Source organism: Acinonyx jubatus, chromosome E1 (assembly GCF_027475565.1).
Source record: "Acinonyx jubatus isolate Ajub_Pintada_27869175 chromosome E1, VMU_Ajub_asm_v1.0, whole genome shotgun sequence".
In the NCBI taxonomy this organism is placed as follows: Eukaryota; Metazoa; Chordata; class Mammalia; order Carnivora; family Felidae; genus Acinonyx; species Acinonyx jubatus.
This window is the reverse complement of record NC_069397.1, coordinates 41,846,506-41,858,904: the sequence shown is the minus strand read 5'-3', so window position 1 is coordinate 41,858,904 and position 12,399 is coordinate 41,846,506. Positions and strand designations below refer to the sequence as shown.

The following is a 12,399-nucleotide window of genomic DNA, read 5'->3' as shown; positions in this document are numbered from 1 at the left end:
TTCTTGTAGCTTCAACATTTAAAGAAACAAACACACAGACGCAGAGAAGGGTGAGAAGAACCACAGCACAAAATGTAAAAAAAAAAAAAAAAAAGTGGCCAAAGAATCAATAGCAAACCCATCTCGTCTCCAGATTAATGGCTTGGCTGAAAGAAATGGGGGGAGGTCCTTGGGGAAGGAGGGAGAGAAGAGGGTGATGCAGAAGTTGGCAGGTGAATCCCGACCCTGGAACAGCAGAAATGGCAGAGGGCAGCCAGGGAAGAGCAGAGGGGTCCCCAGAGGGGGCTCTGGCCATATCCTGGGCTCAGGAGAAAGGTCATTTCAGCGCCAGGCTCCCACCAAATGCAGGGGGGCGAGGGAGCTCTGGAGGTGCTGCAGCCCAGCCCCTCCTCTGCTTCGTATGTTCCTGAGGATCTGTGTGCACAAGCGTGGGGGGCTGGGGGAGGGGACAAACAGGCATTTCAGAAAGCAGGAGAGCCACATGCTCCTGGGAAAGGAGGCTGGGGTGGGGGTGGGGAACACCAAAACTCGGCTCTGCAAGAGGCAAGTACCTTCAGAGGGACAGGAAGCCAGGCCAGGGCTCCTGCCGTTCTAGATGCTTTGTGGTCCCTCCCTATGCCAACCTTGCCTCTGCCTCCTGGTGTGGCAGCTGGCAGGGATGAGCAAGCCCATCAGATTGCTGCCTGGTCAGGGAGCTGGCTGGAGGAAGGGGTAGAGGGCAGCCCCCAGCCCAGACTCTCTTGGTCCTAACCTAAGACCCAGTGAGTGGGACGACTGGCTCTGTAGAGCCTACAGAGCTTGGCCATGACAACTGCTGTTCTCTTGGACTTCAAAGGCCAGGCCAGCGGCTCTTCTGGCTCTGGTGGGGAGGCCCTGAGGTGCTGTCCTCCCTGTGCTTGGTCTGGCCCCTGCTGGCTGTGCAGCACTCAGCAGAGTATAACTTCTGTGTATCTGGCCCTCAAGTAGAGAGCTACTGCGTGCCCCCAGGAGACTCATGGTATCAGTTCTCTGCTGGCACTGGGCTAGGGCTGAGACAGGGAGGCTGGGAGGCCCAGAACCATTGGGAGCAGCTGGCTCCCCCGCTGGCTGAGAGCAGGGGACAGAGGTAGACGGGCTCTCTGCGGGTCTTCCTGCAGGCTGCACGTCAGCTGCTGAGTGCAGGTGGGCTGACAGCTGGCCTGGAGCCACAGGGCAGCTAGGGGGCTGGTCAGCCAGGGCCAGGGGCGGCACACTCAGAATCCTCAGATCCCAGGGGGCTGTCCTCCCCTGGCCAAGGGGGCTGTGTGGCCCAGCACTCTGCTGGCCCATCTGTGGGGAGGGGGAGGCAGGTCTGTGGGTGGCACCAGGGGAGGAGAGGGGCCAGAGGCCTGTGCTCACAATCAGGAGGGGGAAGGAAGAGGGGGTGCCCGCCACTGGCTGTCCTGGCGCCACAAGGGCTGGTGGCTCTTGGAACAAAGAATGAGGCCTGTGGCCGGGAGACCCCTGACCTCTTTTCAGGATTGCCACTGGGGAGCCGAATCTTCCGCTTGTGGCCAAAAAGTGCGACATCCGAGCCAGAGAGTTCTGTAGAACCAGAGCTTGTCAAGAGGCTCTGGTGTGCAGGGCTCCTGGACACTGGTGTCTCTGGGGGGTCTGCAATGACATCAACTGACCCTCCCAGCTCCTGGCAGCTTGCTACTGGTCCCAGCATCTCACCAGCCCCCACAGGTTCATCGGTTGCCTTCATGCTGCCCACTGTCCCATCCTGCTCTGGAGTGCCTGGGGCCTGATGCTCATCTTCCTCTTTCATCCTGGGAGATGCTGCCCTGGGATGGCAGGGCTGGCTAGGAGGCGGAGTCTCAGGACACAGCAGGTCACGATCTGAACACGGGGAGCCTGGCTGCCTGCGGGACAGAAACATTGGGCCTCAGGGCTCAACTCCAGAGCAGGTGGCAAGTTGGGATCTTTCTGGGTCAGGGCTGAGGGCAGGGTGTGGGTGGGGCATGCATGGCACTACCCTTCTCAGTTTTAGCATGAAGAGAGTGGCCCGCTCTAGGGCTCTGTGAGAGGCTTGCTCTCGGGCTGCCCCTGCAGTAGCGGCCAGTGCTGTCTGCATCTCTTTTGGCTCTGTGGCCTGTGGTCAGGGCTGGCCAGAGGAACAGGTTAGAGGCTGTTCCATTTAATAATTCCACAGCAGAGGCTGTGCCCTTTGGCGGCTGGAGAATGCAGCACAGAGCCTGGCTCTCCAAGCTGAGCCCGGGGAGATGAAGACTTGGGTCAAGAGGAAAGAAGCCACAGCAAGCTGGTGGCAGCAGAGAAAGCTGGGCTGGAGATCCCCCTGCAATCCTTTCTGGGGGTAACTTACAGAGAGGCTGAAAGATACTGCATCTTACCTGTCTGGGAGGAACCCAGGAATCCCCCTCGCTACTTTTAGAAGGCCACACAGGGACATCAGCAGGCACATGCCAGGAGCAGCCACTGCTGAGCTGCCCTCCCTACCCACACAACCATGGCGATGGCTATGCATCAGGATGGGAGCCATGTGCTGATCTGGACCAGTCCCCATCAGCTGAAGCCACAAATGGAGGGCTTCCAACCGCCACCAATCCCTGGTCCTGTTTGGCTCCTTCCCCTCTGGAGTGGGCAGCAGCAGGACGGTGAGGACACGGCAGTGCCCACCATGCCAGCAGGGCCGCTCATGGTGCTCACCTGGGGAGGCTGGCCTGCGAGGGGGTGTCAGCAAAGCTGTGGCCGAGCTGGGCAATGACCCGATCGACTTCTGCATACGGGTGGGCTTCTAGGGCAAAGCCCCGGTGCTGGGCGCTCTGGAGATGCTGCCCGGGGTGAGAGGGGCACAGGGCATTAGTCAAGGCCAGGGTGAGATGCGAGTGGGGTGGAGGCAGGTAGGAAAAGCGTGGTCAGAGCAGCCTGGGAGCAGCTGCTTGGCAGGGAAGGCTCACCGCGTGGAGCTCTTCAAAGGCCTCTTGACAGCACTCACAGAAGCCCTTCCTTCTCCTGGGTGGGGTGCGGGTGGCCAATCGCCGGCTTGGCTCTCGGTCCTTGGGTTCTCTTGAGGAAAGCATTGGGTGGGGGTGGGGGAAAGCAGTCACTGTTGGGGCCCTTGGAGGGAAGGACCAGAACAGTTAGGCAGACCTGCCTACACTTGGCACTTCCCATCCAGGCAACGAGGAAGGCGAGACCTCTCAGAGGGGTCCCTGTCCGGTCCCTGCCCACACATCTCAAACCATAGGTGAGGGCATGTGCCAGCGGCAGCAAAAAGGCCTCCTAGGGCAGTTCCAGCCTGACACTCAAACCCACGCTCATCTGACCTGCAGAATCAAAGGGCCTCAGTGGTAGTGAGGGCACCATACTGCCCCCAACCTCCTCCACCCTGAATGTCCCCTTCCCCTGCTTCAGGTGGCTTCCTCCCTCACACTGGCTTGTTCCTTGCATGGATGCCACCTTCGTTGAGGACTTTCCAATCTCTTTCTCAAACGTGTCTTCTCGTCTGAATTTCAGGCCCATCTTTCTAGTGGCTGCTTGGCTGTATGAGCAAGCTCAACCAAGTCCAAAACAGCCCTCTCTGAGGACTTTCTAAGCACGATGCAAAATGTAGAAAACATGGGAAAAAGCTGATAAATTCAACTATATGCAATCTAAAAAAATGTTTGCATGGCAGAAAATGTAAATAAAAGATAAATCACAAACTGGGGGAGGGGGAGGTGTATTTATAACTAATAGGGCTCATTTCCCTAATACATGAAGGGCTCTTTACAAATCAATAAGTGATCAATAACCGAAAAGAAAAATGGGCAAAAGATATAAAGAAGGTTCATATGAAAAGAGTCAAACGATCAAACATATGAACCTACTTAACCTTATTCATAATGAGAAAAATGAAAATGAAAATTACACTAAGATACAGTTTTTAAACTATCAGACTGGCAGAGGTCAGGACATCGGACAGCGCACTGTACCAGCCAAGGCAAGAGGGGAGATGGGCTCAGGGCCAGGGCGTGAGAGCACACACTGGCATCACCCCCACGAAGAGCAATTTGGCTGCATTTATCAACATTATAAATGCAGGTACCCTTTGACCCAGCACCTCCGCTTTTAGGAATTTATTCTACAAATTCACTCTGCGTAAGACTATTCACTATAGCATTATTTATAATAGCAAAAGCCTGGAAATAATCTAAGCATCCATCAGTAAGAGACTGGTTAAATAAAATACTGTAAGACCACACAATGGAAGACACTGAAGCCACAGAAGAGAATGAGGATGCTTTCTAGGGACCAACAGGAAATTAATCTAGAGTACATCGGTGGGGGGGCGCCTGGGTGGCTCAGTTGGTTGAGCCTCCGACTTCAGCTCAGGTCATGATCTCACAGTTCTTGAAGTTAAAGTCCCACATTGGGCTCACTGCTATCAGTGCAGCAGAGTTGGTTTCAGATCCTCTGTCCCCCCGACTCTCTCAAAAATAAATAAATCATTGGGATGCCTGGGTGGCTCAGTCAGTTAAGCGTCAGACTTCAGGTTAGGTCATGATCTTGTGCTCCGTGAGTTCGAGCCCTGCATCAGGCTCTGTGCTGACAGCTCAGGGCCTGAGGCCTGCTACAGATTGTCTCCCTCTCTCTCTGTCCCTCCCCCACTCATGCTCTGTCTCTCTCTGTGTCTTGAAAATGAATAAACGTTACAAAATATATATTTAAAAAAATCATTAAAAAATGAGGATGCTTTCTAGGGACCAATAGGAAATTAATCTAGAGTACATCAGTGGGGGGCGCCTGGGTGGCTCAGTTGGTTAAGCATCCGACTTTGGCTCAGGTCATGATCTCATGGTTTGTGAGTTCGAGCTCCATGTCGGGCTCTGTGCTGACAACTCAGAGCATGGAGCCTGTTTCAGATTCTGTGTCTCCCTCTCTCTCTGCCCTTTCCCCACTCACGATCTGTGTCTGTCTCAAAAATAAATAAACATTAAAAAAAAAAAGAATACATCAAGTGGAAAAAGCTAGAAACAGCCCAATGTTATGCTACTCTTTATATAAGAGAAAAGGATGCATAAACTACGTCTGGACACAGACTCACACTATGGAGATTAGAGGGCAGGTGTGGAATACAGACTTTTCATTTTAAACCCTCTGTAACTTCTGAATTTGGAACTAAAATACAATAATTTAAAAATGAAAAATATTAAACATTTCCTCCCACAGATTTTCTCCAGCTCGCCCCTTCTGCCCCCGCCCCTGGGCCACTCTCTCCCTGTAGTCCTCCCTGCTGCATTCTGCTCAGTGAAGGTTCACATTCTCACACAACTGCGGAGGAAGAACACCCACAGCCTATGAACCACTCTGGGCCACACAATGCGGTAGGTCCCCAGATTCCTTGCCCCTTAGTTATTCCTGATGTTTAGCCCCAAAGGCCTCCAGCTCTGATGTGCATAAAAATCACCTGGGAGCTCACAGGAATGCAGTTTTGGGGGATTCATCATCAGAGACTGTGATTCTGTAGGTGTGGAGTATGAGAACCTGCCTTTTTAATGGGACCCCAGGGGACTCTGATAAAGATGGTCTGTAGACCTGTTAGAAACCAGTCTACTGCCCTCTGGACACAAGTCAAATTCTTCAGTAGGGACGGAAAGCACCAAGTAAAACGGATGAAGACTCCTAGGGTCTGGGCTAAGTTCCCAGAATAGACTTTGCCTAAGGAGCGAACACATGGCCATTCCCAAATCAGACCAGCAGGCTCTGGAGGGGGAAGGACCTTGCCTGCAACCAGCCCTTGGTACTCAGACAAGAAAGACCCACCTGGTATGATGCGAGCTGCCCAGGGTCATCGGGGCTTCAAAAGGGCTTGCATCTTTGGGTCCCAGAAAAGAAATTTCAGGAAAGGATTTAAACTGATGGTGGAAAGGACGAAACTTCCTGAAACACAGAAAACTTCCATTTTGACTACAGTGGGGCAAGGATAGGATGAGGAAAGCAGCCAGTCCCAACCCCTAGAATTCCAATCCTGATAAAACGGCCACTCCCCTGCACAGGGTTTTCGGTTCTAGAACCAAACCCTCACCAGCCTTCTGGTTAGATGAATATTTATGCTCTCCCGGTCTACTCATCAAAGCCCAGTTTACCTCGCTGCCTCATCTGAGCTAACGGGAACAAGTGGTTCTTAGCCCATTTTTACACAAGAGGAAACGGAGCCCAAAAGGTTCTGTGACTTGCCCAAGGGCTCATGACTGGTGAGTGGTCAAGACCAGGCAACAGGGCATGTCTCCCAACTAGTGATCTATCTCTCTACTTTGCTTCCTGACCCTGAACCACCTTTAAGGGGGCGCCTGGCTGGCTCAGTCAGTGGCGCATGCGACTCTTGATCTTGGGGTTGGGAGTTTGAGCCCCACATTGGGTGTGGAGATTATTTAAAAATAAAGTATTTAAAAAATAAATAAAACAAACCATGTTTGAGGACTCTAGCCTGACAGACCTAAATGGAGGAAGGTTTAAACCAGAACAGTGATTTTCCTATTCCAAGAAGAGGAACATTTTTGCTCTGGGCTGCTCCTTTGTACCACCCGAGTGGAGGTATTCTGAATGGGAAAGAGAAGCACAGTGAAGGTTCTGGGTAGTCAGATCTATACTGAGTTGTTTTGGTGGTTTGCCTAAAGTTGCTCATGTTCCAGAAACTTTCAGAACCAGATCTGGGGATCTGTGGATACTCAGCAAAGCCTGCTCATAGAACTTGCAGGCTTGGAAACCATGTTTGGTTGAAACAGTGGGCACTCCAGGAGAGAGTGCAGGCCATGGGTTCCCTGGGCAGGGCATGGTGGGAGCCCTGTGGCCCACAGGGTCTTCTTGGATCCTTAAGAAGAAGGAGGTGCACTTCACCACCCCAGTACCCCTCTTTCTTCCTCCTCAATGTTTTGTTTCTGCTTAGAAGGTTGCAAAGTTGAGGTGGGTGAAGCTACAAGGCTTCAGAAGAGCGCATAAACAGAACCACAAGAAACCTCATCTCCACTCCTGCCTGTGATGCCAGGGGCACACAAACACGTGGACACCATTCCAGTAAGTGATGTCGCCTGTGCCACGTGCAGTGAGACGCTGAGGCACTGGTGGCGTCTCTTATGCCGCTGTGTATGAGTCATCGCTACTTGTATTTAACTGGTAGTGAAGGGGCTGAGTTTGGGAAGTACCCCCCGCCCGCAACTGGAACTGAAGGAGAGAGCACCTCATTACCTTTCTGTGTTCCCTCCGCTAATTTTTGGGTCACCAAAGCCAATTCTGTACTGTGGTCAGGTACAGAGAAGGAAATCTAGGTCCAGCTGGAGGGTAGGCAGGCATGCCAGGCTCCCAGCACCAGGTCTTTTAGCTGCCCTGCCTGAGGCTTAGGGACCCAGAAAGCTCTGGTCCTGGGAGTCTCTGCTAGGTTCACATGAGCTTTTTCTTTAAAAATAAAAAAACAAAAAAATCTTTAGGGGCACCTGGGTGGCTCAGTTGGGTAAGTGTCCGACTTCGACTCAGGTCATGATCCTATGGTTCGTGGGTTCAAGGCTCAAATTGGGCTTTGTGCTGACAGCTCAGAGCTTGGAGCCTGCTTTGGATTCTGTGTCTCCCTCTCCCTAAGAAAAACCTCTGAGATAATTATAGATTCGCAGGTTTTTGATCTAGTGCTTATCGAAGAGTCAGTAATAACCAAGGTGACTAACAGCTCATAGATTATAACCAATGTGACCCTCCTGCTCTAGGTAAGAAGGGGCCATACTGGTGGACATTTAGGGCTGAGTGAAAAGGACACCAGGCAGGACATCTAGATTCTGGCCTCGGGCTAAGATTCATTGGCAAAATGGCCGTATACAAGTCCCTTAATTTCTCTGACCTTGATTTCCCCACTAGGAAAAGGGTAGAGTCTCCTCATGCCAGTCTTTCTCCTCATGAGAGAGCAGCTGTCAGAAAAGGGTTTTGCACAGCCAACCAGAAAGGCTTCCAGTACAGGGTGGTTTGACAAGGGAGTCTCCAACACCACCCCAAGAGCCCTGGCTTTGGTCACGAGGACCATACTGGCACTGTCCTGGGCCAGCAACAATTCGGTATTAAGCATCAGTGTATGCCACAGGGAAACGAGGAGCAGTAATGAGCCTGGATGGGACATCATGTGCTCATAAAAGCAGAGCATTAGAAAGAGGTAATTCACACACAGGGTCACTAACCTCTGACTCATGACCAAGAGGAGTGCCACCTGTGCAATGCCACCTTCAGAGGCTCCTCCTGGTCTGTGGGAGACTTCTCCATGACAGGGGGAGAAAGCAGTTTCTGGGGAAGACGAAGGTGCAGGGCTGAGGGGCTCCATGACCCCCACGTCAGCTTGGGGCCCCTGAGCACCTCTCCTCTGTGAGGGCCTGGTGGGTCTGAGGGGAGGGAAAGGGGAGAGGCCCCCCCACCCCCCAGCCAACCACCACTACTTGCCTGCTGTCATCTTCAATTTTGAGGAATGGTGCCTTCAGTCTGGCCACTGGAAAGAAAAAGCACACACGTCAGCCATCTGTGGGCTCCGATGCAGGGCCCACACCACACACACACAGGAAACGCTAGAGAGGTAAGGCTCTGCCAAGGTTTAAGAGTTGCTCAGAGCAGGAGCCTACGCCACCCCGAGGCACACCTTTCCATTTGGCTGAGGCAGGACACCCATTCCCATCTCCTCCGGCCTCTACCCTGGGAGAGAGAATTCCCCCACTGGGGAGAGGCCGCAGGGTGCCCCGAGCCCCAAAGCAGGGTACAGGACCCTCCCGTGTGTGGATTCTGGAGGCTGTGAGCCGCAGGTCAGAAACCTGGCTGCGGGGCAGAACCCAGCCCCAGCTGGTTTCTGCTTAAAGCCCTGGGTCCTTCCCTGACCTTTCCTCTTGGGAGTCTCAGAATCCTGAGGGGCCCGAGAACACTCTCAGGCAGAACACTCCCGGAGGATCCTGGGTTTTCTGGGGGAAAGCTGGGAGGAAGAGAGCTAAAGAGTGTTTAGGGATCACAGCAGAGGGCAGTAAAAAAAACGTATCAAGGGTGAAATCTTGTTCCTGAATGAACAGGGCAAAGGGGTGCTGGGAAGACAAATTTGCTCAGTTAATCAGGAGATTCATCCTCTACTAGCTAATTATTCACACAGTTTCTAAAACCTCTTAGGTATTAAGAACCACCTCTACTTCCCACAGTGACCAAAGCCCTGTCAGAGATAACAGCCCCAGACCCCATCCAGAGGCTGGCGCCTCCCAGCTCGCAGACCCACTCCAGGCTCCACCAGCGCCCAAGCAAAAAGCAGCCTCACTCCTCACATGGCAGCAGCTCCCATTAATTACTTTTTGGGGGCGATTTCTTGTCTTTCTAATTAACTCAGACAGTGATTAAAATCAATTCCCCCACAGATTTCCTTGAATTTTGAACATGAGAGGTGCCAAGTGACTTTTCTTAGCTCCTGCTTGTGCACGAATAAATGCCACTTAAAGAGCATCTTTGGGAGAAACATCCAGGGGGAGAAACTCTCTTGCGGTCCAAGAGGGGCTGGGAGCCGGGCTGTCAATCTGCCTGTTTGTCAATTTCAGGGAGTTTGGCATTTGGGAAAGTGGTAGGCAGCTGTCAAACTGCCCACCCCAAACTGCTCTTGAATCAGAAGGAAAAGGAAGCCGAACTTCAGTTAATGCCCAGAATGGGCAGGGGATGTAGGAGCCAGAGCGGCCGCGTGGGGTCTTGGCGCCAAGGAAAAGCCCCGGCTGGGCAGCCCTGGACTTGCTCATGGATACCCCTCTCTTGCCCTCCTGTCTGCAAAGCTCAGGCCCTGGAAACACAACAGGGCAACACAACCTGGACTCGCTTCCTGCCGCAGAAAAGTGAGCAGATGCTGCCACAGAGGGAGCCGTGGGGAAGCGTTTAGGAGGGAGGGACTGCAATTAGATGAGGAAAGCTACCACACTGACCTTTCCGCGTTCTTGACTCTGCTGGACACGTTCCCTAAATGGAAAGGGAAAATAGGTTAAGGATGCGAGGGAGCTAGAGGGTCGAGGAAGAGGGCCTGGTGAACCCAGTCGCTGTGAGTCTGCCCCACTTTGCTTCCTGCTATGGGCTGGGCCCTGAGCGGAGCCAACTTGACAGGATGGCTCCCTCTGCCTCCCCAGGGACATGAGGAGCGGTGAGTGCGGTGTGTGCATCTCAGTGGCAGCTGACTTTGTGGAGGAAATGCAGGACAGTGAAGAGCAAGAGCCACAGAAGCCCCAGGCCTGGGCACCAAGTGGAGCTGTGCCACCCGGGGTGTGACAAGCACCTCCCTACCTGGCCGATGTGGCACAAATGCAAACAAAGTAGATAATAGACTGATGCAGAGCAGGTGCTCACTAAATGGCAGCTTGCATTTCCTAGGCACTGCTGGCATCCCAGATCAGCTTACAGGACAAGTGTAAAGAGACTGCCTCTTGCCTTCCTGTGCCCTGTCTTGTGTATTAGGACTCTCTTGGTCAAGACCAACGTTTAGGCCAAGGTCAAACTAATATTACAAACTAAATGGAAAAATGTAAGAAAGCAGGTAGAATTGGGGTGGGGGCGGGCAGGAGAGATCTAGTGGGTCCATGACTGTCTGTGCCTCTGGGCCCAGTGAGATTAGGATTCTCTAGGCCACACCTCCAGGGCAAACATGACCCAAAGCAGCTTCCGTATTTCCTCAAACATCAGCAGACTGCACCCAGAACTCACTCTGGAAGATCCCTAAGTATCTACAAAATAGATTATTAAGTGAACAAAGCAAAGTAAAAATACTGTGCATTTGCATAAGGGGGGGGGGGGGACTTTGACCTATCTGTTTGTACATGCACGGATCCTGGAAGGAAACCTGAAAAACTGTTTGCACTGTTTATCTCAGGGAGGGAGCTTGGTGGCTGGGGAAGAGAAGTCGCAGGGGAGAGAGACTCATTGCATAACCTTTTGAATTGTGAACAATGAAAATCTATTTAATAGCAGCAGCAAAACCCCGAAGACTCCCAGACCAGAGGGTGTGGAGCGAGGGGAGCTGAGGCAGAGGTTCCATCTGGTATGGCTGTGGTCTACTACCACTGTTGGTCCTATTCCTGGGTGCCAGGCCCTGGATGAACCTGCAAGGCTTAATCCTTTCTCAGATTTAGACTGGATGAAGACACCGTGACTTTAAAAATCAGCCTGGGTTTTGGTGTGTGGTACACACAGTTCCAACTCCAGCAAAGGAAGGAAAAGCCAAATAAGAATTTGGAAGGTGACAGCTATTTCAAACCACAACATCCCCTGCCCCCACCCATGCAATCTGCAGGCTCATCCCTGGCCAAGAGCTGTCCCCGGAACAGCAGCCTGGCCAGCAGGCCATGATCATTTATGTTTTATCTAGGCCAGGACTACCCACAGGCAGTCCCCGGCCTAGGCCATGGTGAATGCCTCAGTATACCACGGGAGATCTGTAGGTAACACAGGGAAGAGGGAACAGGGCAATGCGAGGCTGTGGACATCAAGGGTGTGCTGAGAGGCTGCACTTCTTGTACATGATCCAGGATGGCCCACAGCTGCACGGGGCACTGATTTACCAAAGTTGTCACAGACTTCACTGTTTACAAACCATCTATTTCCTTTCAGTTCAGCAGGATGACTTACCTCTGGCTTCTTCTTTGGCCCCTGTTTCTTCACACGCAAGGCGTCAAGAGACAGCTGTTGCACGTGCATCATCATTTCTGTGGAAGAAACAGAGGGCTGTGGCCAGACTGCCACTCCTCATCTCCCCAGCATGGCCCTTTCCTGGGGCCAGGGACTATACTTTTCACTGGCCTGGCCCACTGGATCACACCAGCCTTGCCTGCCACCTTCTGGCTATGTGTCACCTCTGCACCTGCTGATAATAAAAGAAAGGGCTGGGTCCTCTATCCTGGGAAAAGTACCTAAGCTGGCCCCACTCTGTTTTGTAGTAGTGAACACAACTCTTGAACAGGAGGTGCCTTATGGCTCACAAGGGCTTTAATGTACCACTAAAGAGCTGCTTCCATTGGGGGGAGACCAGTCATGCGACTTACTCAGATGTATGGCAGACCCAGCAGGAGCTTCCCTAACACACTGGAAGGCAGGAAATTAGACCACGTCAGAAATGGCTGATTTTCTAGTGACAATGGAGCCCCCCACATCCCAGACCAGGACCTTCCTGATCAGTTTTCTATTGCCCTGGCAGATCTTGGGCTGGATCGGGTTCAGCCCCCTACAATGCATTAGAGAAAACCCTAGACTCAAGGTGGAGCTGCGTGTGAGAGTCAGTCACTGCCAGCCGATTCTTTTTTTTTTTTTTTAAGTTTATTTATTTGGGGGCACCTGGGTGGCTCAGTTGGTTAAGCATCCGACTCTTGTTTTCAGCTCAGGTCATGATCTCATGGTTCATGGGTTTGAGCC

At 52.5% G+C, this 12,399-nt stretch overlaps 1 protein-coding gene across 1 annotated transcript in view; it reads right to left on the bottom strand.

The window, feature by feature from the left end:
- The window catches only part of DBF4B (DBF4 zinc finger B), a 32,586-nt gene continuing 20,187 nt past the window's right edge, over positions 1–12,399 (bottom strand). The window contains 9 exon segments of the mRNA XM_053212756.1: positions 1–1,098; positions 1,101–1,213; positions 1,215–1,883; positions 2,689–2,813; positions 2,940–3,048; positions 5,788–5,900; positions 8,433–8,482; positions 9,930–9,963; positions 11,620–11,696. Of these exon segments, the coding sequence (XP_053068731.1) occupies positions 1,001–1,098; positions 1,101–1,213; positions 1,215–1,883; positions 2,689–2,813; positions 2,940–3,048; positions 5,788–5,900; positions 8,433–8,482; positions 9,930–9,963; positions 11,620–11,696 (1,388 nt within the window). The 3' untranslated portion in view covers positions 1–1,000.